General features: G+C 37.1%; 1 protein-coding gene across 1 annotated transcript in view; it reads right to left on the bottom strand.

Annotated features, from left to right (window-relative positions):
• Window positions 1–15,447, bottom strand: part of MANBA (mannosidase beta) — a 47,359-nt gene that overhangs the window by 8,846 nt on the left and 23,066 nt on the right. The window contains exons 8-14 of the mRNA XM_027677134.1: window positions 12,755–12,906; window positions 11,732–11,849; window positions 9,514–9,600; window positions 8,850–9,017; window positions 6,093–6,311; window positions 4,653–4,817; window positions 2,983–3,127 (exon numbers count right to left, since the gene is read on the bottom strand). Of these exons, the coding sequence (XP_027532935.1) occupies window positions 2,983–3,127; window positions 4,653–4,817; window positions 6,093–6,311; window positions 8,850–9,017; window positions 9,514–9,600; window positions 11,732–11,849; window positions 12,755–12,906 (1,054 nt within the window). The remainder of the gene's footprint in view (window positions 1–2,982; window positions 3,128–4,652; window positions 4,818–6,092; window positions 6,312–8,849; window positions 9,018–9,513; window positions 9,601–11,731; window positions 11,850–12,754; window positions 12,907–15,447) is intronic.

The following is a 15,447-nucleotide window of genomic DNA, read 5'->3' as shown; positions in this document are numbered from 1 at the left end:
GGTATCAAACTTCAGAACAGGAAACTAAAATTAGGTCTGTAATGAGACCCCAGTACCCTTTTTTCTGGCTCTTCCCTGAAGCTTTTACACTGATAGCAGGAGTGAAAACAAACAGTTCTCCCTGAAATGATTTTAAATTAATCACTTCACACCATTAAACGCAACCCGAGAAACATGCTGCTAGTTCTTTCCTCACTCCAGTCTCATGAATTCAGATCAATTATTCTCCATAATAGCCTGTACCAGGGCTCACCAGGGGCTCTAAATATTGAACCTGCAATAAAAGCCAGTTATCTGTTCAAGGGAACCTCGTGACAACTGAGTTGGGTACCTCAAGGTTACACTTGTGTGGGAGAGAGATAAATTGCCATGTGTATTACAGCACTCTTCACCGAAACACACAGCATAGATGCTAAAGCATTCAACACGGCACAACCAGCTCCACAACTAAGAGCTAACAGTCAAAACCCAGTTGTGATAAAAGGTGTTTAGTTCTGAGCTGAAGGCAGAAATACTATGACAGGAGTGCAGTGCTGTGTTTTCATTCAATCCCAAGCAAACATCTTAAAGATAAAAATTAAAAGGATAAACATTTGCTACCTTCTTCCCTCCCTCCTTCATGAGGAAACATTTTTGCTTTGTAGGGGAAATTATGTAAGCCCCTCCATGGCTCTCTGTGAAATACCAGATTTAAATAAAAGCGCTCATTGGTGAGACTACTGTGCCATCTAACAAGATGCAGAAACGTGTTTTTGAAGTGCAAATAAAACTAATTTCTCCGAAGTTTTGCATAATTCCAGCCATTAGCATTTCAAAATCCCTCTACCACACTGCCTAATTAAATGAATATTAAACCTTTCCTCATTCCACTGAGGGAATAGAACAAAACAAAGGGACAGCTGTATCTCTGCTGAGCTTCTTTTCTCTAAACCAACTTCAGCAACACATGAATAATTCAAGTATTTGATATATTTTCTACAGTGATGTCAGCTCTGTACTTAAAAAGACATTTATGGTCTCCACGATCTCTTAGTCTATCAATACACCTGTCTTTACAAAGAGACATTTTTCCAAGCATCTTTTTCTCTTGAGGTACTCAAAGCCTAAGAGCATCACCCATTGCTAGAATCATAAAAATGAACATCAGGATATTGTATTTCCTAACACAAGTCTAGAAAGTCCCAAATGATGAGCATTATAGCTAGACCATTGCCTTAACATTTAAATAAATTAGCCTGTTTCTTCCAAGAATTTGTTTTCCTTTGTTGTTGCACTTACTTACTTTGGATGAATAAATGAAAAAAAAAAAAAGAAAAAGAACAAAAAGAGAGGGGGACAAACATCTCCCAGAGAAAGAGGGGAAAGATGGGGTGGGTTAATTTTTTTTTCAAAGGAAGGGAAAGTGGTATTTTGCTCGAAGGACAGATCAAGAGCTTCACACTCTTAGCTTTTTCTAGTTCACTCTTATTTCTTCACATTCATGAAATGCTTAAATCAAGATTTTCAAAACCAGAATATTTAAGAAATAACTAAAATTGAAAGAGAATATACCCAATAGAATAGCTGCCATAGAACAGTTCTCCCTTACAAAATGACTTCTAGCCAAAATGGAACATGAAACATAGCCACCTCCCTCATACCTCACATTCCTCATTCCTGCCCTATTTCTTATTGCCTGAGTGACTTATCTCTTTATATGTCTGATTACCCTGTTTTTGTGTTCTAAAAAGAAAAAAAAATTATAATATATAAGGAGATACCATATCTGTAAATAGCACATTAGCAGAATAATTTCATCACAAAGAATGATTCACCTCATCTGACATCACGTTAGACACCAAATCCCAGCCAGTCATCTCCTACAAAGAGCTTCTCAGAAGCTATGCTGGGTGAGAGGTTTCATATGAAGTTCTATGAAAATCACATTCAGCACAGAGAAGATAATTCCTCCCAGTTATCAGACAGTTAAGGACACAATGAATCATGTATGGAGATAACCACCTCTTCCTCAACTGACTATAGAAGAAATCTAGAGGCCCAGTCTTACACTGTAAATCCCATCCTGCTCAGAACAGGATCACAGTTCTGTTGGTTTTTTGATAGTGCATTATGGCCAACTCAAGGGAGAGGTTTTGATCATTTTACCATTGGGGGTAAAGAAGACAAAATCAACTAAATTTGTCGAAATTATAGAAAGTAAAACTATGCATGGGTGTTTCTTCTTACTCTCCTACCCAACTATCTCCCTCTCTGTCCATTCTCACCCAGGGTGGTTGGGTGCATAAATGTATCTGTACAGCTGAGACAATAAATATGATCAGGGATTTCCCCTTTGAAAATAGAATTTATTAGAAGTCTCCAAATTTGAAATAACTGATTTTTCCAATTTTAAAATAATTAAGCTTGCAAAAAATGTAAATATTTTTTTCTGGAAAAACCTGGAAGATATATTACATACAATTGGGAAGATCCACCTCTACATAACAAAAGGAAGGGTAGTTGGAAGTTCACAAGGGGATTGTGTCCTCAATCTTAACCATCACTCCTTCCTAATAGGCAGCTTTGTCTGGCTTCAGTGATATTATTTCCTTGGGAGAAATGATAATACTGCTTAAACAAAAAAATATGTATTTTTAAGAAATTAAGAGTTACATACAATTTTAACTTCCCCAAACTAAACCCCGCTCAAACAATGGTAAGAATTGGTGACTGCTAAGTTTGAATTTAAGCTGCAAAACTTCCATGGGAAAATAATTGCTTTGTTCTATACCCTCTTCCACTTTCACAGACTCTTAGGATGATCCTGAAAAAAACACTTTTCTGGAAAGCATTTCTAAAGGATGGACAGAAATAAGTTCAGGGTTTGTAAAGTCACCCAAGAGACAGAGCAGAGCCATACTTCTTATTTTGACATGTTCAGATGAGGAAAACAAAACAAGACTGGTAGTTGGTGCTTTTCAGCAGACTGCCACAAAAACTTACCCAAAGAAGCCCATGAAGGTGCCTGCCAAATGTCATTGAGTTGCCAGTACAGAGCTCCCATTGTGTGTCCTTCTCCCTTGATTATTTCACTTTGACTAGCACGATAGAATTCAGTTTCTGTTTTTGTGCACTGAGCCTGCATCACCTTGATCAACAAACACATAAGAAAATATTTTTGGTATATTGTATTCTACTTTCTTTCAAAACGTGTGAATATATTAACATACAACACAGACTTCACAGCAGTAGCACATAACTTTAAACTCCCAAGAGCTGCCAAATGTCGTTATGCTGCACTACCGCCAGTACACATTCCCTTGATGTCTAAACTCCTATGATCTGAACTCACAACACATATTCCCACTATAAAGCCAAAACTCTGCACCAAAAGGGCAGTCTTTCTTCATCTGCACTCCCATTTCTTTTCTCCTTCCTCACCTCATCTAAAAAACACTTTTCAAAATTGTTCATTGGCCAAGTTGTCAACAGATGCTAAACAGCCTGCTATGTTCTTCACAAAGCACATTACTAGGCTGGGGAAGTATTAAAAGAAATTCTTAAAATAAAGTTAAAAATCTTTAGGACAGCTCAAAAGCTAAAGATATCAGTTCTAGTTAACCGCTTGAGCCAAGTTACTGTCTTTATCCTTTTTGCTAGATTTATTTTGGTATTCTTCAATGGTTTAACCTGTTAGGAAGGCCTTGACAGACTTAACCCTGCAGAAACTCTCATAGCTTTTTGAGTCTGGACCCCTCTGTGCAAGTTTTACCCCTGTTTTCAGTTTCACAGCATCATCTATCCTTGTTCTCTTGTCAAGAATGCCTAAAATTCTCAAGCTGTTTTGTTTTTACATAAAACTTGCTGCCAGCACTCTCAAACATTAAAAACTTAGTGTGCAGTTATTTCAATCAAGAGTGTTTCTGAATTTCCTGAAACACAACAAAAATTAACAGCACTTTAAACTTGCCTAATAGCATCAAAAATTACTTAACATTTTTTAAAACTTGCACAGAAATCACAAATAAAAAAAACAAGCATGAGGTAAAACTACTATGGATGAAGAACAAAATATAAGCTCCTGATTTGAAAAAAAGCCTAAATTATATTCTCTAAACTATCATTATCTGAGCATGTAACAAAATAAAAGCTACTAATAATCTAATTCATAAAGAACTTCATTCCCTAGAAAAAAAATCTTGTTTCGAAAGCATGTGTGTTCCATGTGGTAAAAATCAAAGCAATAAGCCTACAGGGGCCACATGAAGAGCAGAACACACCCACCCTGGAACACAGAGTAACATGTAGCACTGGGAATAATCTCATACCATGGAAAGCCAGCACATCCCTGCATCCGCCACCAGCTTCATGAGTGAGCCCAGCTGGGGAAAGGGACCAAGGTAGCACACACTGTCAGACTTTATCCCAGTTGAGCCAGTTCCTGGGTAATTCCCTGAGAAGTATTCCAACCCTACTATGATAAAAATAGGAGTCTCTCTCCAATGCACGAGAGAGAAGCTATTTCCAAATTAAAACGGACTCTCAAATGCTTCAGTATAGAAACTTTCTGTATGACTGAGCATTACCTAACAGAACAGGCCCAGCTTTAACTGCTGACAGAATCTAATGGAACAAGTACTGGCAGCTACCTACATAGATGATGTGACTGTTACCTGAGTGAGGTAAATTGTATCTTTGAACCTCTTTACAGGATCTGTGCCCTGCGGAAGCTTGAAATGATACCCAACTTCTTGAAGCATCTGAACATTGCCACTGTCATGATGCTGCCGATGGAGAGAAAAATTGCTTACGTAGGACCAGTCTTCAGCAGAAGAAACCTTGTAAAAAACACAAAAGTAAGGTATCAGAAGAAGGTAAAATGTACATTTAATGACTGTCAGGTAATCAGGGAAAGGATACCTGTTACAGCCTGCTGACATCATGCAAAACCTTAAAATTGGTAGAATATTTCTACAGTGCCTCATGCAGTCATGTGAGGATTTTGAATCAGTAACACCCTTTTCTTAACACTCCTTGTACAAACAGATGAAAACAGACAATACTCTTGAAGCCAGTGGCTTTTGGCTCAATGGCATTTAACTTATCGGTCCTAAGGTTCGGTTTGGCCAAGGGATCTCAAGAGTTTTGCTTGCACTTACAGTAAATCAGAAATACCCTACACTAACACAGAAGAATGTACCCTAGTCAAGCACATTTACGCAAAAAAGTTACAAAAGTCAGTAAGGCTATAAATTCTAATAATGTGTATATATATTTTCAAAACCTGCCTCTGAAAACGTATGATCATAAACCAGCTTTTTTCAACTATGGACAACAATGCCAAACTTTCATTGTAATTACAATTTCTATAGAATCTTTTTATTTAAATTTGTTCCTTTTTAGACTGGATTGAATAACTGTCACCATTATTAATATGGATGAATGTTCTGATTATGCTTCAGACAATATATTTTGCCCAGAAAATTTAAAAGAACATTCTGAACTCCTTTTGGTTGCATGCATGAACATCAACATGAAACTCATCTCTCCCTAGATAAATGGACAAACAGCATGATATGCCTCTGCTCCAACTAGATAAAGAAGATAGAACATAAAATATCTAAATTCAGTAGGAGACATAAACAAATCCTCTTACGTGCAATACATCAACAAGTTAATTATTTACGTGAAAGAAATTGCTAAAATTTACAAAAATCAAAACATTTTAAAATCCATCACAATTCAGCTTTTATCATATTTCTTCTTTTTCTTAATTAACACGTCCTTAGACATTACAAGAGGAAACAGATGTTAGGCAATCATTACTAAGCTATACATTAAGTAGAATTACTATTAAAACTAACAGTCTCACAATAGTCTCTCACCTAAACTAGGTTCCCCTTGCAACATCAAGAACACTGAGGGAGGGAAACAGTACAGTTTCATTCCCTCCCTCTGCACCATCACACACCTCTATCCCACCTGTGCCATACCACACTTAATAATACATTATCCAAACTACAGTTCGGATGCTGTAATTTGTTGGAAAGAGACTCGTTGCCCTCACTGAACAAGAGTGGAGGAGACAGTAAGGTGTGGAAGCCCAGCCTTACTTTTTCGATTGTACTGAAGGAAGGCCAGGATTGAAATCCATATTCTGAAGCAAAGCGAGTTTTAGGATACATTGTCCAGTTCCAGCAGTCATGGTTGTAGTCATAAAAGTGAGTATCACCATAATGGGTATCATAAGGATTCTGGGAGATCCAACCTTCTTTAACTGACTCCAAGCCGTTGGTGGGACTAGATGCAATAAAAGGACGACTCCTATCTTCCTGGGATTTAAAAAAAAAAAAACAAACAAAACAAAACCACAACACCCTCACAAAGTGATTGGCTTTTATCATTTATATACATGGACCATATTTTGAAAAGGAAGGGCAGTGAAAACATACCTTTTCCAAATTTTTGAGTCACCACCTAGGAAACATTTCCTTTTATGTCCTAACATTCATCATCTTTACTTCCTTAATTAGCTTCTTACTTACGTTATTGGAGGACAGCTGGGCATGATACTGCTTGCTCCACTGTTCTGAGGGATTCTCTCCTGACATCAAGAGATTTTCTATCTTTATATGCTTCTAAATTCTTAATGAAGGCTACTTAAAGTGTTCTTTGTGACTTCTTCATGGAAAATTATTACTTTTGCAGTGTTTTTGCAGGAACGAGGCCATGATTTTCTCCTTTCTCATTAAACAGTCACCTAAATTTAGTCCTAACAAATCCAAGGTGTTCTGCTTCTAATGCTTACATGGTATCATTACAGGTTATTGTCATTTTACCTGGCTCTGCATGTTAAGATAGATGAGACTACAAGAAGGGTTACATTTCAAATTGTTCAGATCTGCCTTTATTTATAGCCTCAGTAGACTTACAATATTAAATCTTTTATCAGCACCCTACAAAGTACTGAAGGAATCTTTTTGCAGGTATAATTCATTTAGCACCCCACCTGCAGTAAGATAGAGGCCTGAGCTGGTTACCAGTCACGAGTTACAGCAATTGGCTCCAACACAGCAACACACTTAGACATGTGCTTCATATTTTAAGAAATAGTTCTGTTCCCCTACACTTTTTTTTTTAATGAGTAATTAATAATTAACTGAAACAAGTTACTACAGGATATCCTGGAATCCCTGAAGTCTTTAGCTCAAGGTTAGAAGTCTTCTTAAACTATACAGTCCAGTATTGCTAGTAGTTACGGGTTTCCTCAGCTGGCTTATATTATAGAGGACCTGAATTTATTTCACTGTATGGTTCCTTCTGGCACTGAAAATAGTTATTCTATGGATTTAAAACAAAAGAAGGTCCATATGGGATGGCAATGCTGCACAAGTAAACTGTAACTAAAACCCAGTATCAAGTCAGAACACCTCACTTTGCTGCACGAGCATTGGCCATCTAACTCATGTAGCTAATCACAGAAACACCACAGCATACCTCTACAAATAGCTCAGTATAGAAATCTAGAATCAATACATTAAGCAGGAATATAAGACACTATTACCATTTAGAATGAAAAACTGCCCTCAAAGCAGGATCCTTTTCAGCAGGTTCTTTCAAACCTGGTTTCACTTTTGTTTCTTCCTCGAATCTTTTCCTGTAGAAAGACGTTCTAAATTCTCAGAGTACAACTACACTGACAATGCCAGTAGCCACCAATGACAAGCAATAATACTGCTGTCACTGAGTGTCTGCTTTAGCAAAGGGAAATGTCAGGTCATGAGCCTTATAATATTAAATGCATCTCATCGTGAATAGGACAGAAATTAGACTAAAATTATCGTACCCTGCAGTCAGTAAGATCATACTATACATGGGATAAGTAGGTAGGAAAAGGCCACTAGCATTTTTAGGTAAATAAAAACTCATCCTCTTGTTGAAGCAGAAAGTTCTAACTGGACAAAATTCTTAGAGCATTTTGTCTCTTAGCTAGTAGGAAAATTTACAATTCCCTACGGTTCAAGAATTGTTTGTCAATCCCTATACAATTACGTGACATCGATTTGGGACTTTTCAATCAATTCCACTCTACATACACACAAAAGAGTTAGGTAAAAGTAGATTCCATTAACTAATAAAGAACTGCAATACTTCTAGGAGGAGAAATAAAACTAGAAAAGCTGTGCAAAACAGGTAGTAACAGACTGCAGTAGACTTCACAGATTCCATGTGTTTGTGGAATGCATGCTAACAGTTTTAGTTCTACCTCAAAGTATTTTCTTTTGCCTTCATGTACTGTAGAATACCACTATTCTGTTCTTTCAAAAACACACAATATAATGACGACATCAGCATGAGGACAACGTTTAGCATCACTTTTGCTTAACCTGCTTAAGCCAAAAAACTTCAGTCAAATACTGGAAGAGCACACCAAAAATATTACATCCTTATGGATTTCTTCAACTGCTATTGAAAGACCAGAGGGTTGTTAGATGCTTCTTACAGTATCCTTCAACAAAATCAGCAAAAAGGAAACCTGATCATCTAGATTAATTAATTAATGGGCAAGTTGATTTTTGTCCACTGGCAGTGAAGGTATTTGTGGATGTATTAAAAATCAGAAGGAAAAAAGAAGCAAGATCCACTACATTTTCAGGTCTTCCTTCACATATCACAAAATGCTAAAGGCATAAATAATTTTTTTGATTGTTTTACTCTGAGAATAACCCTTAAGTTTAGAGAGTTGTTTAGAAAAGCTTGGAAAAGGCAGTTTCTCAATAATGTGCTGGGTTTAATTTCTCAAAAGGATTAAAAAAGAAAATCCCAACTTAAAACCATTTGCCAAGGCATATTCCCCTACAGTTTCTTACACTAAGAACTATCTCTCGTATGTTCTTCACATAAAGCATCAGGTAGTCTCTGATATACATCTCTCTTTTGGCACGAGGTATGGAGAACCAGTTGTTTGAAATTGCTGCTTCATTTTCATTGTTACCACTCCACAGAATAATTGATGGATGAGATTTTAAACGCCGCACCTGAAATACAGTTTACAGTTTCAGGAGTCAAGCAAAATTACTTATGTTAAAGATTTTTTTTTTTAAAAAATTACTTTGTTACTACTTGAATTACAAGTTCACGCGCATACTACCTACACTTAGCCTACAATTCCCGTTTTTAGCTGCACTGTTCACTATTCCCTCAGCTTGCCACTATGCTCAAACTTTTGTAACATACACTTTCAGAAGAGCAAACTTCTAACATGCTGACATATATCTACCATATGCACATGTGTACCTCCATCCTCATCTACTTAGACACATGTGAAGGGTAAATTCCGTGCAGTCTGCTTGACTGACTGCTCCTGCAAGTAGTAGAAGATTTACCAAGGTTATGTTTTACATATATACTGCTACATAAAAAAGTACACTAACAAACACTTCCAAAAAAATCGCTTCTGGAAAGCTAATTTATACAGTTGGTCAATCAAAAATAGATAATGGGAAATAGAACTTTAACACATGGACAAAATACCTGATGAAGAACTTCTGCTCTTACAGATGCTAAATAATTCTGGTCAGTTGGATAAAGCGCACAGGCAAACATAAAATCCTGCCAAATCTATAGGGAAAAGGAAAGATTAAAAAAAAATCCATTAGCAAATTATTTTATATAATTGAAAAATATATGCTAATTGGGATGCACAATCCTGTTCAGACAGAAGTTATTTATTTTAAAAAATTAAACTTAAATGTTTTATTTGTTATTCTTGGAAAGTACCACCAAAACAGTCATGTCCTCCTTGGGGTTCAGTATGTGCACACTCCACTGTGGTTGTCCTCAATATCAGAGGAATCAGATCATGGCAGCCTACACTGAGGAGTGCAATACTGCTCAGCAGGTGGAGTTCAGTAAGTTTCAAAAGAATAATTAGAAACATGAACATGGGACAACTTGCAGCTGAACAGAACGATTTTGTATTACTACTTTGCAGGTGTAACACCAAATCCTCATTACTTAATGAGAAGAGACAGTAATTCTTCCAGTGTGGTATCGAGCACACTTAATTGATGTCAAAGTGTACTCATTAGGAAAACACTTCCACACAAAATTATCCCAAAAAATAGCAAATCTTACACAGTAAGAGGGGCAGAAACAAAGTAGATCCTCTAAAAACACAGTGATCTTTCTCTTCAAAGAACAATCAAGTAGATATCATTGAGAAAAACAAGCCTTTCAATTCAACAACAATAAACTCCATTTGTACCTTGAAGGAGAAGAATTACAAAAAAAAGAGGAAGGAAAGAAGCCAAATGAGATGATTAAGATTTTTTGTTTACCTGTTCTGTTTATTAAACTGCTGTAACTTTGAGACTCCTGCTAGTCTATTTCAAATGTTAATGGAAAGGCCTCTACAAGGACCACATTAACCCAAAGGAGTCTGTAGGACACTACACTTTTCTGAACACCATACTATACAGAGAGAGACAGACCAGTTCCTCATGTAATTGCATTTTGATTGCAGTGAGAACATGCTTTTCCATGGCTCTTTTCAGCATACATTCCCTAAAAACCTGAAGATAGGGCACAAGACAGTGGGGGGTAATGGATCCATTAGTAACTTAAAAACCTAACACTGTACACAAAAGCAAAGCTATTGCCGAAGAGTCACTCATAATCCTTTAGTGACTGACTGTGTGGAGTCAAAACTCTCTAATGAAAGAAACTTTCTCTCACTATTTCCCTCAGTGAGCTATCACTGGTTTTCCTTAAGCACAGTTTGAAATCAAGGCACTTTAAAGCCTTTGCAAGACCATCAGAAGAAACAAAACCAAAAACCTCCATCACCACCCCCTCCGGAATAAGGATCTGATTTTCTGCATCTACTTGCTATTTTGGCTGTTAAATAGGATCTAAATCTTGCATTGAGCACTGTACAGGCACAGATCTAAGTGGCCTACTTAAGGTGCCTAGTGTAAAAAATGAAAGAACTGTAAGTCCTCAGAAGCCTTGAAAATCAGGACACTCATTCAGATGACTAAAATAGATGTAACTTTTTTTTTCCCAAGCACGTACGGAAGGCAGCAAAGTATGAGTTCTGTTTTCCTGCTTTTTATGCTGCAGAGCAACACCAAACACACTTGCCAGGATTTTTAATAACAGATGCAATTTGGTCTTCATTCATCTAGTTGCTATTTCATCAAAACTTATTAATATGCGTCTCCAAGCTCATATAATCGAAGGTACTCCTCTAGCGATTACAATAGGTGTTCCCCTTACTGCTACATTTATACTCAAATGTAGCTTGTTCAAAATGGTCATCTGGATGAAGTCTTCCATGTTTGACTTTGGGACAAATGAAAAGTTTGAACCAAAAAAACCCAAAACTTTTCAGCAATTGCTATAAAGGAAAAAACAGTTTTAAAAGAAATAAAATGCATTTCCACAACTGAGAAAAGCATGGCTAACTTCTACAGACTTCTGTAAAGTTTCCAAAATATCACTTCCAGATTCAACAGACAGTCTTTTTAATCAGAAACCATTCAAATTAAAAAGAAATTAAAAAACACAACCAGCCAACCAAACAAAAAACAGGTTGATCTAACTTCTCGGGTTGATACTTTACAATATCCTTTGGAAAAATGGTTAGAATGCATGTATTAATTCTCTTATTTTTGTTCATTTAAAACAAATTTTCATTTACAAGTTCTTGTCAGTTTTTAAATAAGTGTTCTGCATTTATTGCTTTTACCATTATTCCTATTTCATCACAAATATCGTAAAATTCATCTTGTTCATATACTCCTCCTCCCCAAACCCGAAGTGCATTCATGTTAGCATCTGCTGCAGACTTCAAGAGTAGCCTTAATCTGTAAAATACAAGTTTTGTGAAACTGTATCACTTAGGAGTTTCTAAGGTTATACAAACAAACAAAGAAACAAACACCCCTACCAAAAAACCAAACAAAATCACAAAACCTAAATCATTAGCAGGCAAACTAAGACTTATAACTTTGACAGAAATTATTAAAATACTCTGGTTTCTAAGCCTGCATGCCTTGACAGAGCTCTCAAAAAGTAATTTTTTGTGCAGAAAAAGTTGCTTGTTCCTGTTAATACTTATGGAATAGATGGAGTGACACATGTAAGTGCTTTTACAGAAGTTTTGGCATGACTAGATTTAGAAATACTCTATTTTATTAATCATATTGTTCCTTTTCTTCTTAGATATTACTTGCTTTGTATGTCAATCACTTGAATTCATATTCTCTTTTAAACACAATCAGAAACGTATATTCTCTTTGTGAGTTCCACAATGCATAGTGAGAACAGCGGAATGAGAGGGTGAGGAGAAAGACTGAGACCTTGAATCTCATTTTAAGGGTTTCAGGCTCCAGACATTTTTCCTTAAATCATATTGGCAGCCTCTAAACTGCGTATGAATGCACAGTGCAGCATGCTCTGTTATCCTGGTTCCCCAACTACCCAGAACAAAGCTTAGTCAAAGTATAGTCTCCATAAAAATACCTAAAAGGCCAGTAATCTATGAACTACAAAAAATCACCTTCCCATCAGTAATCTCACTTACATGCCTTGACACTCCAATCTATTCATGTTAATTAAGCCCTAATTCTGAAGCCTCCAACCCCCAATAATTAGTGTACTACCTTGAAAGCAGTTCCACCCACTAAAGCCAACCTTTCATAAAGGGTGTATAGAGAATCAGGAGGAAAACATGATCCTTTATCCTTAGAGAACATCAAATGTGGCTTACGTGTCATAGGTCACCCTGTCCTGGAAAGAATCTGCAGGAATCCAGTTTGAGCCTTTCAGAAAAATGGGTCGGCCATTGATTCTGAAGTAGAAACTCAGACCTGGTGAGCCAGGAATAGGCTCCTGAACAAGTTCTACTGTCCGAAAATAAGCCTGTGAAGACATGAAACTTAGATTTAAAGCTGACAGAAATGAATTAAAACAAAATTAATAAAGAAAACCATTACAAAAAGAATTGAACTGAACACTAACAGCGTAGAATTTGTCAAGGAGTCAAAAGACATGGTCTCATCTCTAAACTCCTGCTTGCTTAAAACACACTGTAGCAGGACTAAAAATAATTCTTCTAATAAACCTGTTCACTTTTTAAAGTTACTATCATATTAAGAGAGAGAGAAAGCATGAGCAAACGACTGTGCATATGCACACATGAATGTAAGTAAGAGACAGATGCAGGTTTGCTTCCTGCAGAATTCAGTTAAAATTCCAGCTGACGACCAGTGAGAGGAATACAGTGGTTGCACTAGATCAGACACACCATTTAATCTGCAATATTCTCCTCACAGAAGGATGATCCAGCAGCTCAGTTGTAAGTCCTGCCCCTAAATGCCTATCTTCAGGTTCACCTAGTAAAAGCAAGATCTTACTCTTTTACTGCCCTGAAATGATACCTTTTTAATAGGTGCAGCAATTAAAAAGATATGCATGCAAACACAACTGGCAGTTCCCAAGTGAAGGGCCCTCTGGCCTTCACAGCTGCTTTTGAACAGCATGATAAGCAATACGGTTTCAAAGAGACCAGTTCAGCTAAATAACCACTAACTTCGTGTAAGGTATTAAAGACCATTCCAGATAAAAGCACATCTCAAGCAGAAGCCAAACTTTTACAGCTGCTCTTTCAGCCTAATATATGACACTGTGTACTGTAGATGCTGAAACAAGAAAACATTCCTTCTTCCCATTGCAGGTGGAATAAAAGTTCTTAGAAAATCATTCCACATTTTTTCTCAGACTTTACTTCAGTCAAAGCTACAATGCTGCTCTAAGGGGTATCCTGATTGCACTGACATAAACAGTCAATTCTACAGTCATGAGAGAGCACTTGGTTCACTGCAATAATACTTTGCTCTGTCCCCTTATTTGTACAGGTGTCTTCCCCATCTGCCACGGGGCAGATGAAGAGCAACTGCCATGTTTGCTTCTGTGCACCTGCAAAGTGTTACAGAAAATATCTTGTTCAGGGAGGCTTCTTTTTTTCCTGCATCCTTGTTCCAGTTCAACTTACCCAAGCCAGAAAGAAAACTCTTTTTCTTTGTTGTACCTATTGCTTATTTGGGACAAATGAAAAGTTTGAACCAAAAAAACCCAAACATTTTCAGCAATTGCTATAAAGGAAAAAATAGTTTTAAAAGGAATAAAATCCATTTCCACAACTGAGAAAAGCCTCCTATTAGGAAGATAACTGGGAAATTAAATAAAGTAAATAAAGTGGAGGAAAGCCAATAGCGAATTTCAGCCAACTCACACCAAGCAACAGGTTTGGGTCAGGAAGGCAAGAACTTCATTTTTTCTAGACTACCCCTAAGACAGCAACCACTCCTCCCTCAGATAACTATTTGCTTTACCTTTTCAAAAGGTCAGCTTGTAAAGTACAGCCTGTTCCCTCTCTGCCACAAGCTGAAGTTGAGGCAAGTATCTGTCAGTAAATCAGGCTAAAATTAACCTAGTTAAGTGCAAGGGATATACTGGTCTTTAAGACAAAACTTATTTCTTTATTTCACACACGAAACAAGGCTGGGGAAATGACTAATCCCACCATGGGACTGCATTTTCTAAACTTTCACTTTATCAAAAAATCACACACATAGACAGAACTATTTCCAGAGGTAGGGAAGTAAAAGAAAATTACCACCTATTTGCTTCCTCTTTGGTGCTTCTAAGTCAACTGAACAATTATTAACCAAACATCTGGACAGAAACAATGTATATGACAAACCAGATGCATGAGTGGAGGCTGCAGAACACTGACCTCAAACTGAAACCCTCTGCATTATGGCAGAGACCAAAAGATAGAAACGGAATGAATAAAAAAAAATGAGATTTGCCCAAGTCCTGCAGTGTTTTACAGTGATGCCCAGGTACAACAGTGCATTATTGGCGAGTGGGACTCGGCATCCATATCACTAAAGAAACTCCCAGCTAGAGAAAAACTACAAAGTCAGGCCACTGAGAGGACATTTCAGACTCCCAGTCTAATATCTCTGTGCACGTACGTGCACTGAGGACAGTGTGCCCTCCCTTTTTTCTGCTGCAATCCCATTGCTCACTGGGTTCCTTGAATATAGGTCAAAATAATGAACTTAGCTTTAGGACAAGAGTCTTACATCCAATCCTAGAATTTTGCAGACTTATTTTAACATGAGAAGTTGAATTAAAAAAAATAACCACTACAAAAATTACCTTCCTCAGTGAATTCAGTAACTTGGAGAAAAACTCAGTCTCTATTGTGGCTCTTTTTTACAGCACAAAGTGGAATGGGATTTACAGTTGGGGCTCCCAAAGTATTTGGGATGTCCTCTTCATCGATGTCATCAGGCAGGTTGTGACTGTCTCGGAGTGCATTTGTAATGGAGTATTTACATTACTAACAGAAGTAATGTGATATCGCTTTATTCATGTTCAAGTGGAACTGGC

The sequence above is a fragment of the Neopelma chrysocephalum genome, unplaced genomic scaffold, assembly GCF_003984885.1.
Source record: "Neopelma chrysocephalum unplaced genomic scaffold, ASM398488v2 Primary Assembly neopelma1_42b, whole genome shotgun sequence".
NCBI lineage: Eukaryota > Metazoa > Chordata > Aves > Passeriformes > Pipridae > Neopelma > Neopelma chrysocephalum.
The sequence above is the reverse complement of the archived record's forward strand: the minus strand, read 5'-3'. Positions and strand labels throughout refer to the sequence as shown.